Raw genomic sequence first — 14,300 nt, 5'->3', positions numbered from 1 at the left:
TATGCTGGGAGTTGTAGTTTACAGAAGTGTCGTTTGTAAATCACTGGTCTAGACAGTATAATTGAACATAGCTAAGTCTGAACTTCTCTTTCATGCGGACAGTGACTTCTCTCATCTGCTTAGCACTCCCAGGTGACCTCCCCAGGTCACGCTCACCTATGACACAGCAGGGAAAGTTATTCTTCTTTTACTACAGACCTGCAATTCAGATTCCAGTTTGCGTGTCTGACCTGTGCAACCATTTTTATTTTTTTAAACTTTTTACCTCTTGGAGTCTTTGAAAAATGTCGCTTTTCTCTTACGTCTCATAGGCTCCTATAATATTGGCACAACATTTTGCCAGCTGAAGGGTTAAACTTTCACAGGGCGGAGGTGCATCAACAGGTCCAGTGACGACACGGGATGATACAGTTTCCATTCTCTGCCTTTGATACAATTTAGGCTGTTACCTCTAGAACTTCTCACGCCCCAGTCGCACTGCAGAAGCTTTACGGAGCACCATGATGAGCCATGGCCCCATCATGCGGCCTCAGGTATGGACTGTTCTAAGCTTCCAATAGCAGGTGGGAGGCAGGGGTGGGTGAATCGTTTAAAAGAGGAAGAGGTGATAAGACAGGTTTGAGGAGTAAGCGTACTGAAGGGAAGGGTTCATCTAACCGTAGGCGGGCTGGTGGACCTATAAAGGGACATGGACTAATGGTCTTTTTGCATGGGACGATTGACAGGCAATTATTGTGAACAAACCGTTTGCTCCTGACTGTTGCCTGCATGGAGCAAAAGTGTGATCAGCATTTACATGCAGGAATCATGTCCTATGTATGGGGACGAATGATCGCTACTGTGATCATTCATCCCCATACAGATTCATCATTTGTGGGCAGAAGATCCCGGTTTACACTGGACATTGTGCTGCCCATAAGCGATAATTTGGAGACCAAATTATACGATCAGCCGTTGAACAAGTGTTTTCAGCACATGTTCTGTATATGGGAGCAATCATTTTTCGACTGCTCAACCCTGATGATCAGCCCATGTGAAAGACTTTTATGTAAGCTATGCAAGAGGCGTCCTACTGATTTGCTGCACTGGGGAAGTAGTAACAGATAAAGAAACAATTGGGAAGCTACATGACTGTAGAGAACAGGGAGAACTCCTCTTGCGGGAGGTAGAGGGACAGGTGTGCAGCACTTGTGTTACGTTCTGCAGATTACTGTATGTTCCACCCATGTCACACATTGCACTAGTACCGTCTGTACATGCTACACACCGTGCATTCACGTCTGCAAAGGCTAGACTTTACTGAGGAATCTGTTGTGAAGATCTGGAGAAGCAGAGTGCACAGGAGGCACCTTGGGGGGGAAAAACTGGTCGTTCCCGATAATCCTGGTGTTACGTTTTTCTGCATCAAAACACCATAGATATAGTTATGTCACCTAAAGTTTGTATGGCAGCATTTTTTCATAGCAGTAGATAAAATTCACATGAGGAAAGCATATTGTTTTTGTGTTTCCTTCATTTTGGGAAGTGCCAGAGTTAGACAGACCCTAGGTGTGTTCTGCCCAGGAAAAAGATCCTTCAAAAGTGACAAGGAGGGGTAACATTTCCATATGGGCACAGTTCAGTGACGTCTATGATTTTGATACTTTTTAGCCCTCAGATACGGGATCTTGGGGAATGGGGGGAAGGTTAACCCGAACTGCAATGAAGGAACCACAGTACAGATCTTCGGTGGGGGGGGGGGAAGGTTAACCCGAACTGCAATGAAGGAACCACAGTACAGATCTTCGGTGGGGGGGGAGGTTAACCCGAACTGCAATGAAGGAACCACAGTACAGATCTTCGGGGGGGGGGGGGGGGGGAAGGTTAACCCGAACTGCAATGAAGGAACCACAGTACAGATCTTCGGAAGATGATATCCCTTCACATGTTTTTTGTGACTTGTAAAAAAAAACAATATCATGTTCAGCCTTTTTTTTTTTTTTTTTTTTTCAAGCAGGTGGCATTTTTATACAGGCATTGTCTTCTCATGCTTTTTTTTCCATGATTTTTTTTTTCCTGTAGTGAAGCTTATGTGAAAAACATCTGGAAAAAAAAACTATAAAATCATCATTTTGAAAAATAAAGAAAAAATGTTGTGGATCCCAAAAAACATGAAGAAAAAGCCCCACGAAAAGTGCAGTGTTTGTAGTGTGTTTAATATCTTTCCATTGCCTTTGTGCTAACATCTGGCTGCTTTTTTTTTTATTTTATTTTTTTATTTAAACACTTGAAAAAACTCCAGAGGTGTGCTATGTCGGTGCTCTCATCATGCTGCAGTCAGATGTTTAGTTAAACGCTATAGTGAAATCTGGAATATTCTACAGTGTGCTATTTTTGTGGTGCTTTGGCTGCATTTTTTGTCTGTTTTTTCAGAATGCAGCTTAACCCCTTCAGGACCTTGCCATTTTTTGCAAATCTGACATGTGTCGCTTTATGTGGTGATTACATTAAAACGCTTTTACTTATCCAGGTAATTCTGAGATTGTTTTCTCATCACATATTGTACTTCATGACAGTGGTAAAATTTTTATTTATAAAAAGAATACCAAATTTACCAAAAATTTTGAATAATTCTAAATTTTCAAAATTTCTAAATTTCAATTTATCTGCTTTTAAAACAGATAGTGATACCTCCTAAAATAGTTATTACTTTACATTTCCCGTATGTCTACTTCATGTCTGAATCATTTTGTAAATGACATTTTCTTTTTTTGAGACGTTTGAGAAGGCTCAGAAGTTTAGAAGCAAATCTAAAAAAAATTTAAGAAAACTTTCAGAACCCAATTTTTAAGGACCAGTTCAGGTCTGAAGTCACTTTGTGGTGCTTACATAATAGAAACCACCCATAAATGGCCCCATTTTAGAAACTACACCCCTCAAGGTATTCAAAACTGATTTTACAAACTTTGTTAACCCTTTAGGTGTTCCACAAGAATTAAAGGAAAATGGAGATGAAATTTCATAATTTCACTTTTTTGGCAGATTTTCCATTTTAATCAATTTTTTTTCCCACTAACAAAGCAAGGGTTAACAGCCAAACAAAACTCAATATTTATTACCCTGATTCTGTATTTCAGGCCTCATGCACACGACCGTTGTTGGGTTCCGTGTCCGTTGTTCCGTTTTCCGTGATTTTCTGCGGACCCATTGACTTTCAATGGGACCGTTGAAAACTCGGAAAATGCACCGTTTGTCATCCGCGGCCGTGATCCGTGTTTCCAGTCCGTGAAAAAAATAGGACCTGTCCTATTTTTTTTCACGGACAACGGTTCGCGGACCCATTCAAGTCAATGGGTCTGTGAAAAAACACGGAGGCACACAAGATTGTCATCCGCGTCCGTGATCCGTGTCTGTTTTTTTGCTATCATTTTCAAGGCAAACTTGACTTAGATTTTTTTTTTCACTTTTCATGTCTGGTGATCCTCCAAAAATCAAGGAAGATACACGGGAAAAAAAACGGAAACGGATCACGGAACAATGGAACCCTGTTTTGCAGACCGTGAAAAAATACTGTCGTGTGCATGAGACCTTACAGAAACACCCCATATGTGGTGGTAAACCGCTGTACGGGCACACGGCATTGCGCAGAAGGAAAGGAACGCCATATGGTTTTTGGAAGGCAGATGTCACTGGGATAATTTTAAGTTGCCATGTCACATTTGACGACCCCCTGATGCACCCCTAGAGTAGAAACTCCAAAAAAATTACCCTATTTTGGAAACTACGGGATAAAGTGGCAGTTTTGTTGGTACTATTTTAGGGTACATATGATTTTTGGTTGCTCTATATTACACTTTTTGTGAGGCAAGGTAACAAAAAAATAGCTGTTTTGTCACCATTTTTATTTTTTGTTATTTACAGTGTTCATCTGACAGGTTAGATCATGTGGTATTTTTATAGAGCAGATTGTTACGGATGCGATAATACCAAATATGATTACTTTTTTTGGTTGTTTGTTTCAGTTTTACATAATAAACAATTTTTGAAAAAAAATGATTTTTTTAGTGTCTCCATATTCTAAAAGCCATAGTTTTTTATTTTTTGGGCTACTGTCTTATGTAGGGGCCCATTTTTTGATCGCTTGGTATTACACTTTTTGTGATGTAAGGTGACAAAAAATTTTTTTTAAGGTGTTTACCTTTTTGGGTTAGGTCATCTGATATTTTTATACAGCAGGTTCTTAAGGACATGGTGATACCCAATATGTATACTTTTATTTATTTATTTAAGTTTTACACAATAACAGCATTTTTTAAACAAAAAAATCATGTTTTAGTGTCTCCATATTCTGAGAGCCATAGTTTTTTTTTTTTTTTTTTTGGCAATTGTCTTATGTAGGGTTTCATTTTTTGCGGGATGAGATGATGGTTTAATTGGTATGATTTTAGGGTGCTTATGACTTTTTGATCGCTTGGTATTACACTTTTTGTGATGTAAAGTGCCAAAAAATTGCTTTTTTTACAGCATTTTTTTTTTTTTACGGTGTTCACCTGAGACCTCACATCAGAGAAAAAAACAAATAAATCAACTTACCTGTCTTCCTCCAGCCGCCGTCCTGAGATCCAGCTCCTCCTTTTCCTGCCGCGCTGTGCTGTGACCTGATGTTGCACTGCATGAGCTCATAGAGCGCACCAACGTCCTAACACTGTGCACAGGTCACAGCACAGCATGCAGAGCCCCGCAGTAGAGTGGAGACTAGGGAGCGGCGAGTACACAGCCAGCACAGGAAGCGCTGCATTAACCGCTTCCCAGTCCTCCTGTACTAATGAATGCTTCAATAATGGAAGAGTTCATTAGTATTTGTCTATAACAGGGGTAGGCAACCTCCGGCACTCCAGCTGTTGTGAAACTACAACTCCCAGCATGTATACTTGTTCTGCTCTTCTAAGAACTCTCATAGAAATGAATGAAGCATGCTGGGAATTGTAGTTTCACAACAGCTGGAGTGCCGGAGGTTGCTGATCCCTGGTCTATAAGATGCACTGACATTTCCCCCATTATGGGGGGAAAAGGTGTGTCTTATAGGGCAAAAAATATGGTAGGTCCTGTCCTCTTTCCTGTCAAAGCTGTGCTCCTTCTCATTAAGCCCCACCCCAGATTCTAGGCGCATACGCATTAGTAAATCTGGGTCAATGTGTGTATAAAGGAGGCCTGAAAGGGCAATTCTGTGAGAAGTTCCTTTTTTGGTAACAGGTTCATAGTTCCATTGTGATCTACATTATCTACATCCCATCACTGAGTTGTGATGATGTATTTGGCAAGAAACACAGAGGGAAAGTGAGGAATAGAGGTAGTGCCTATGGTGCTTGTATTAGTAGTCACAGTTCACGGTGGCAGTCCTCAACCTGGCCCACCCTGGGTCATGCCCAGAGAATGGACGGCGCACCCTTTCCTCCCTTACTGACTTTCTGGGGCTCCTGCCTGATGGTAGTTGGGGTGATGTTAGGTGGTTGTCAGGATGCAAGGCAGGAGTACACATGCAGGCCCGGTGGATGGATGATGGAGTTAATAATCAGGCCCATTGGTGGCAATAAATAAAGTCTTTCTTTACTAAATTGGTGATGGGAGAAGTAATACATATAGCAGCGAACGGCACAGTTCCAAATATATCACTCAGTGTAATCTCCTCCCAATAGCTGTGTGTGGCCAGCAACAATGATGGAGATAGTACTGCTCCCTGACTCTCTGTCTTAAGATAATTTACAGTCTCTCCTAATAGCCACAGATGTATTATTCTGTTCTTGTTCATTGTTAATCCTTCTGCAGTTCTCGGCCTGAGGGGTGCCAGTCCCTCTCAAAGTGTGGTGGGTGCCTGGACTCTGGCCTAGTTTGCAGAAGCTTACACATGTAGGCATGTAGGTTTGCAGCTTTGCTCTGCTAAGACTCTTCTAACTAAAAAAAAACAGGGGCAGGCTAAGTCCATCACCCTGGTAACCCAATCAGGTATGCCAGTGTTAAATATATACTGCCCATACATTGCTATTAGGTACACACAGTGCATACATAACATTTAGCTCAGCAAACATTGAATTAACCCTTTTAGCAGTAATTAACCCTTTGTGGTAGTCCTCTGGGGTTGTATTGTATGGAATGTGGCAGTGCAGCACTGTGTGTGTCACTACAACAAACCTGTCTGTATAGCTTAGCAGCATTCTCTTTGTTGCGCCCTTAGGCTGAGTTCACATGGGCGAGATTTCTGCGCGGGTGCAATGTGGGAGGTGAACGCATTGCACCCGCACTGAATCTGGACCCATTAATTTCTATGGGGCTGTGCACATGAGCTGTGATTTGCACGCATCACTTATGCGTTGCGTGAAAATCGCATGCTCTATATTGTGCGTTTATCACGCAACACAGGCCCCATAGAAGTGAATGGGGCTGAGTGAAAATCGCAAGCATCCGCAATCAAGTGCGGATGCGGTGCGATTTTCACGCATGGTTGCTATGATGACAGTCTATTCACTGTATTATTTTCCCTTATTACATGGTTATAAGGGAAAATAATAGCAATTTTTAATACAGAATGCTTAGTAGGTGGTCAATTGAGGGTTAAAAAATAATTAACTCACCTTCTCCTCTTGATCGCGTAGCTGCCGGTCTCTTCTTACTTCTTTAATCTTGAGCTGCCGGCTAAAGGACCTGTGGTGATGTCATATCACATGGTCCAATCACATGATCCATCACCGTGGTGATGGACCATGTGATTGGACCATGTGATCTGACCATGTGATCTGACGTCACCACAGGTCCTTTAGCCGGCAGCTCATGATTAAAGAAGTAAGAAGAGACCGGCAGCTACGCGATCAAGAGGAGAAGGTGAGTTAATTATTTTTTAACCCTCAATTGACCACCTACTAAGCATTCTGTATTAAAGAATGCTATTATTTTCCCTTATAACCATGTTATAAGGGAAAATAATAACATCTACACAACACCGAACCCAAACCTGAACTTCAGTGAAGAAGTTCTGGTCTGGGTACCACAGTCAGTCTTTTATCACGCGCGTGCAAAACGCATTGCACCCACGCGATAAAAACTGAACAATGAAACGCAATCGCAGTCAAAACTGACTGCAATTGGGTACCTACTCGCGCGGGTTTGCCGCAACGCATCCGGACCTTATCCGGACCTAATTCGGACACGCTCGTGTGAACTCAGCCTTAGGGTACATGCACATGGCAGTGTAGTTTATGCAGATTTATGTGCGATTTTTGCTGAGGATAGGTCATCAATATCTGAACAGTAGGGGTCCAACTCCCGACACCCCTGCCGATCAGCTGTTTGAAGAGAAGGCGGCGCTCGTGCAGGGGCTACTTCCTCTTCAAGATTACACTGCTCATGGTCTCAAAAGTCTTGGTTGTGCAGTGTAATTACAATTGCTTTTTCCAGTCTCCTGAGTGGGACAAGCGCTTGTAATTACACTGCGCCACCACTCCAAGCGAGACAGCGAGCAGCAATCGTACGAGCGCCATCTCCTTTTTAAACAGCTGTGTCGGACCCCATCAATCAGATGTTGGTAACCTATCCTGAGGATAGCTTCAGCTTCCTATACGGTAAATGTGGCTGAACTTCAACACCACACAACCTATGGATAGGTGTGGCAGTATTTTGGGGAGAAAAGCAGTCATGTTTTTCTTACGGCGAGTTCACATCACAGTTTATTTTTCCATTCTTCTGATCCATCAGAAGAACAGATAAATAAGAGAACAAAAAAACTAATTCTGTAAAAGAAACGGATCCTGAGCATCAGTTATGCACATTTGGCATCCGTATTAGCCATTTCCATCTGAGATCTGTTATTTTAGACGGGAGATGGAAATGGCTAAAACGGATGCCAAATGTGCAACTAAGGCCTCATGCACACGAACGTATTTTCTTTCCGTGCCCGTTCCGTTTTTTTTGCGGACCGTATATGGAACCATTCATTTCAATGGGTCCGCAAAAAAAAACGGAAGTTACTCCGCGTGCATTCTGTTTCCGTATGTCCGTATTTCCGTTCCGCAAAAAAATAGAACATGTCCTATTATTGTCCACATTACGGACAAGGATAGGACTGTTCTATTAGGGGCCAGCTGTTCCGTTCCGCAAAATACGGAATGCACACGGACGTCATCCATATTTTTTGCGGATTCTTTTTTTGCGGACCACACAATACATACCGTCGTGTGCATGAGGCCTAATGGTCAGAATCCGTTTTGTTTTTTTACAGAATCAGTTTTTTTCTTTTTTTTATCTGTTCTTCTGATGGATCTGAGGAATGGAAAAATAAAAAATAAACAGTGATGTGAACGGTGATGTACCGTATTTCCGTTACGCAAAAAAAATAGTCTGCATTACGGACAAGGATAGGACTGTTCTATTAGGGGACGGCTGTTCCGTTTCGCAAAATATGGATGTCACACGGATGTTATCCATATTTTTTGCGGATCTGTTTTTTTGCGGACCACAAAATACATACGGTCGTGTGCATGAGGCCTAATGGTCAGGATCCGTTTTTTTTTTTCTTTTTTTTATCTGTTCTTCTGATGGATCTAAACAACGGAAAAATAAAAAATAAACAGTGATGTGAACGGTGATGTACCGTATCCTGTGCACCCTCTTTATTTTGATCAATAGCTTCCATATCTCCCTTGACAGAAAGATCCACCATACTTTATAATGGCGGCGGGGGAAACATGCTTGTAAAATTGGTCATGTTGCCTTAATTTCAAATGACAATCCACAGATTAGACAGAAGGTGGTCATACAGATTAGGGGCTATTCACATGACCGAATTTGCATTTTTTTGCAGATTACAAGCAGACCCATTCATTTCATGGGTCTGTTTGGTGGCCCTGCAAAGAGGATAGAACATGTCCTATTCTTACCCATTTTGAGGACAAGAATAGGCATTGCTACAATGGGGCCATGAAAATTGTGGTATGCACACGGACCACCATTTAGCAGATCTGCGATTTGCGGACCGCAAAACGGATACGGTCGTGTGAATAGGCCCTCAGACAAATGCAGACTGAATCCACAGATACCAGGAAAAAGACGAATTGGCCAGTTTGGATTATTCCCCACTTCCCTTCTCCCAATAGAGAACACATGCCAACCTAACGTGTCTGGTCGCCCTAATGGTTGCGAGTTCATAGTTTCCACTCACACTTGGAATGTTTGTACACGCCTGTGATTGTGCTAGCCCCATACACATTAGTGTATAGTTGGTTGAACTCGCTGTTTGGGGAGCTCCAGACTCTCCACGACAGATGATGTTGGAGGAGAGAAGGATCAGGCGAAATTAATATTTTTGCGAGATTCTTTTGTTCACTCGGGAGATAAGCCACCGTCAGGGGTGTACATAGAAATCAATGGGCCCCATAGCAAGAGTCTGAATTGGGCCCCCATGCCCTGGCCCCTGCCAGTAACCAACCAAAGCCCCTCCCACTATCCGCCCTGGAACAGAATACCAGAATCTGATCGTAAGGGTGTGCACCTGACCTTACCCGATCAACCGTGCGCTCTACCATCTATATAGTGTGCAATCCTTCCCCCAAGGACGGTGCCAGCTGCTGCTTATTATTTAGTGCGCCATGAACTGTGCCTGCTGCTGTTTCACCTATTCCCCAATGCCAGCTTACTGTTTGTGCTGCTGTAGCTGGCTGTCACTGGGGCAGATGTTTACTGGACTGGAGTCTGGACTGGTGACGCTGCTGGATCAGGTCTGGTCAGTCAGGCAGAGGAACAGGGCTGGGAAATGGTATTTTGGTGCCCCCGGCAGATTAGGCATATGGCACCCCTTTTGTATAAATAATTAAAACCTACCTCACCTGCTAATAAAATGAATTTTAAAACATTTTACAAGGTGCAGACACAGACTAGTGAAATATTTAATCCAGTCAGAGCTGATGTTTCTCTGACTGCTGCAGAACCTCCAGATACACACCTCAGCTGCTGCAGAACCTCCAGATACACACTTCAGCTGCTGCAGAACCTCCAGATACCAACCTCAGCTTCTGCAGAACCTCCTAATACATACCTCAGCTGCTGCAGAACCTCCTAATACATACAGTACAGACCAAAAGTTTGGACACACCTTCTCATTCAAAGAGTTTTCTTTATTTTTATGACTATGAAGGCATCAAAACTATGAATTAACACATGTGGAATTATATACATAACAAACAAGTGTGAAACAACTGAAAATATGTCATATTCTAGGTTCTTCAAAGTAGCCACCTTTTGCTTTGATTACTGCTTTGCACACTCTTGCCATTCTCTTGATGAGCTTCAAGAGGTAGTCCCCTGAAATGGTCTTCCAACAGTCTTGAAGGAGTTCCCAGAGATGCTTAGCACTTGTTGGCCCTTTTGCCTTCACTCTGCGGTCCAGCTCACCCCAAACCATCTCGATTGGGTTCAAGTCCGGTGACTGTGGAGGCCAGGTCATCTGGCGCAGCACCCCATCACTCTCCTTCATGGTCAAATAGCCCTTACTTTTAAAGTTTTCCCAATTTTTCGGCTGACTGACTGACCTTCATTTCTTAAAGTAATGATGGCCACTCGTTTTTCTTTACTTAGCTGCTTTTTTCTTGCCATAATACAAATTCTAACAGTCTATTCAGTAGGACTATCAGCTGTGTATCCACCTGACTTCTCCTCAACGCAACTTATGGTCCCAACCCCATTTATAAGGCAAGAAATCCCACTTATTAAACCTGACAGGGCACACCTGTGAAGTGAAAACCATTTCAGGGGACTACCTCTTGAAGCTCATCAAGAGAATGCCAAGAGTGTGCAAAGCAGTAATCAAAGCAAAAGGTGGCTACTTTGAAGAACCTAGAATATGACATATTTTCAGTTGTTTCACACTTGTTTGTTATGTATATAATTCCACATATTCATAGTTTTGATGCCTTCAGTGTGAATCTACAATTTTCATAGTCATGAAAATAAAGAAAACTCTTTGAATGAGGGGTGTCCAAACTTTTGGTCTGTACTGTACCTCAGCTGCTGCAGAACCTCCTAATACACACCTCAACTGCTGCAGAATCTCCAGATACACACCTCAGCTGCTGCAGAACCTCCTGATACAAACCTCAGCTGCTGCAGAACCTCCTGATACAAACCTCAGCTGCTGCAGAACCTCCTAATACATACCTCAGCTGCAGAACCTCACAATACACACCTCAACTGCTGCAGAACATCATAAAACATACTTAAGCTGCTGCAAAACCTCCTAATACACCTAGTAATATGCGCCACTTTTTGGTTTGTACATATCACTGTTGAGCGGCCTTCTCATTATCATCATAGGTAAGATTAGAATGACAGGTATCCCTTATAGATAGATAACACAGGATCCAATGTTTACAATAGGTGATATGACAGTTTAGCTACTCCTTCCTGACCCCTGCACAGGTCACAGAGCATGCCTAGAAAATCTCCTCTAGATGTTAAGGAGGTCCCCTCCAGACTATTGAAGCCCTCCAGACTGTTGTGTCTCTGGTCCATGGTGGCTGCTGTATATCTCTAAATGCTGTTAACAACAACTCAGGCAAGATGGCTGCCCTCGTTATCATGTTCAGGAAATAGAATAAAAACAAAACCTTTACAATCAGAAAATAAAAATAGATTGGAAAAAGGGGATATGTCCCTATCTGGTTTTAATTGGCAGAAAAAAATGTAAGTGACACATTCCCTTTAAGGAGGATGAAATACAGAGAGGGCAAATAGAGGGGAGGGGAAGGACTAAGGTGAGGATCGGTTCTGAAGAGGCTATATGGCTTCATAGGTTAATTCAACCAAGGACCCCGGAATGGGAGGCACAGAATTTTTTTTGGAACCATGTATTTGGGATGGTAGCATGGAATTTACACATGTAAAACAGTAAAAATGATGTGTCAGGTTGGTAAATTTACCTGGGAAAGCTGGCTGCATTGTTGTTCTTGAGTCAACAGTCATTGTCTATGAGACAACAGTCTTTATGAGGTCCATTGTGACCATGATACAGCAGTAGAGAACATGCATACAATGCTGGATTTCTCTCGTATGATGTGGAGAGATAAAAGGCTCGTATAATAACACAGGAGGCAACTATGAAAATAAAAACAGTTCAGATAAGGACAGTGGTATTGGTCATAGCATTGATCCGGCGCTCCAGTCACATGTCCAACTTTTTAAATGAATAACGACATATTTTCTGCATTCAGATTACGTGTGGTTGCAGTCAAGGTCTGGCCAAGGCGTAAAGGGCTTCTGCCATCAGAAACAAGGACCTGAAACCGTCTCACCTCGTCTGACACATGAGACCTTGACAGCTGACGTTCATGTCCTTGGTCCCATCAGCCTCCGTTCCCGCATTCCTGAGACAATTGCACTTTTGGAATATGCAAATGAGCTTCTAGGAGCAATGAGGGCAGGGCCATTGTACCTGGCAGCGGCTCCGCTCACTCCTCTTCATACCATGCCCCCACCGCTAAGACTGACAGACCAGACAGCCAACTGTGGCATGAAGAGGAGTGAGTGGGGCCTTTGGGAGCAGGGAGGTACAATGGCCCTGCCCTCATTGCTCCTAGAAGCTCATTTGTATATTACAAAAGTGCAATTTTCTGAGAAATGCAACAATGGAGGCTGATGGGACCAAGACCATGATTCAGCTGTCAAGGGCTCATGTCTCAGGTGACTTGGTTTTAGGTCCATGTTTCTGATAACAGAAGCCCTTTAAAGGGAATGTGTCATCAAAAAATGACCTGTTGTTTAGATCAAGTATTTATGCTGAAGTGGTTGTCCGAGTGTTTAATACTAACGACTTAGCTGGTGGAGGAGGCCTCCTTTCAGCTTAGTTCAGCAACGTCCACTGGATAGCAGGTCAGCCCCATTCACTTGACTGAGCTGCACCTAGGCCATTAATGCCTATCCTCCTGCACTCCAGCTGTGGTGAAAACTACAACTCCCAGCATGCTCAATTCATTTCTATGGAGTTTTGAGAACAGACAAGCAAGTGTACATCTTGGGAGTTGTAGTTTTATCACAGCTGGAGTCCCGGAGGTTAGCCATCACAGACCTAGGCCATATGACGTCACTGGCCTAGGAAGAGGATGAGGGGTTCCTGTTCTTTGAGATCAGCCACATGGGCCATAGACACAATAAACTAGAATGGTCCTTATTGACTTCTATGGGAGAGTTTTCTAGGCATGCTCTGTGACCTGAGCAGAGGTTAGGAGGGAGTTAAGCTGTAATAACATCTATTGGGAATGATGGGTCTTGTGTTCCCTATACAGAGCTGATATCTTTCATTGTAGTCCTGCTTGTCATGATAATAAGATACTGAAAAGTTACTTTACAGAACAGGAAGTCTTGACATATTAGGGTTAGTGGCCAGTTTGAAAACTACAGGATTTTAGGATTTTTTTAAAATATAGATTGTGACGTGGAAAGTAAAAAAAATTGCCAAAAGTCGAAAACAAAAACTGTTTAATATAAAAAACATGATTTAAACCACGTGTCTTTTTCTGATGACACATTCCCTTTAAAAGGTATGTTCACTTTTTACAGTAGTCATGCCACAAAGGTCAAAACCAAGGTGTTGTCTAGCCTTTAGGCTGCGTTCACACGGGCGATATTTCCGCGCGGGTGCAATGCGGTAGGTGAACGTATTGCACCCGCACTGAATCCCGACCCATTCATTTCTATGGGGCTGTTCAGATGAGCGGTGATTTTCACGCATCACTTGTGCGTTGCATGAAAATCGCAGCATGCTCTATATTCTGCGTTTTTAACGCAACGCAGGCCGCATAGAAGTGAATGGGGTTGCGTGAAAATCGCAAGCATCCGCAAGCAAGTGCGGATGCGGTGCGATTTTCACGCACGGTTGCTAGGAGATGATCGGGATGGAGACCCGATCATTATTATTTTCCCTTATAACATGGTTATAAGGGAAAATAATAGCATTCTGAATACAGAATGCATAGTAAGCTAGCGCTGGAGGGGTTAAAAAAAAATATATAAATTTAACTCACCTTAGTCCACTTGATCGCGTAGCCCGGCATCTCCTTCTGTCTCCTTTACTGAACAGGACCTGTGGTGAGCATTAATTACAGGTAAAGGACCTTTGGTGACGTCACTCCGGTCATCACATGATCCATCACATGATCTTTTACCATGGTGATGGATCATGTGATGACCGGAGTGATGTCACCAAAGGTCCTTTACCTGTAATTAATGCTCACCACAGGTCCTGTTTAGCAAAGGAGACAGAAGGAGATGCCGGCCTACGCGAT

At 42.8% G+C, this 14,300-nt stretch overlaps 1 protein-coding gene across 1 annotated transcript in view; it reads left to right on the top strand.

Moving 5' to 3' along the window:
- The first annotated feature begins 401 nt into the window (after positions 1–401).
- The window catches only part of PKP3 (plakophilin 3), an 84,781-nt gene continuing 70,882 nt past the window's right edge, over positions 402–14,300 (top strand). The window contains exon 1 of the mRNA XM_040410771.1: positions 402–533. Within this exon, the coding sequence (XP_040266705.1) occupies positions 501–533 (33 nt within the window). The 5' untranslated portion in view covers positions 402–500. The remainder of the gene's footprint in view (positions 534–14,300) is intronic.

This window comes from Bufo bufo, chromosome 10, assembly GCF_905171765.1.
Source record: "Bufo bufo chromosome 10, aBufBuf1.1, whole genome shotgun sequence".
In the NCBI taxonomy this organism is placed as follows: Eukaryota; Metazoa; Chordata; class Amphibia; order Anura; family Bufonidae; genus Bufo; species Bufo bufo.
This window is presented reverse-complemented; position numbering and strand designations above follow the sequence as displayed.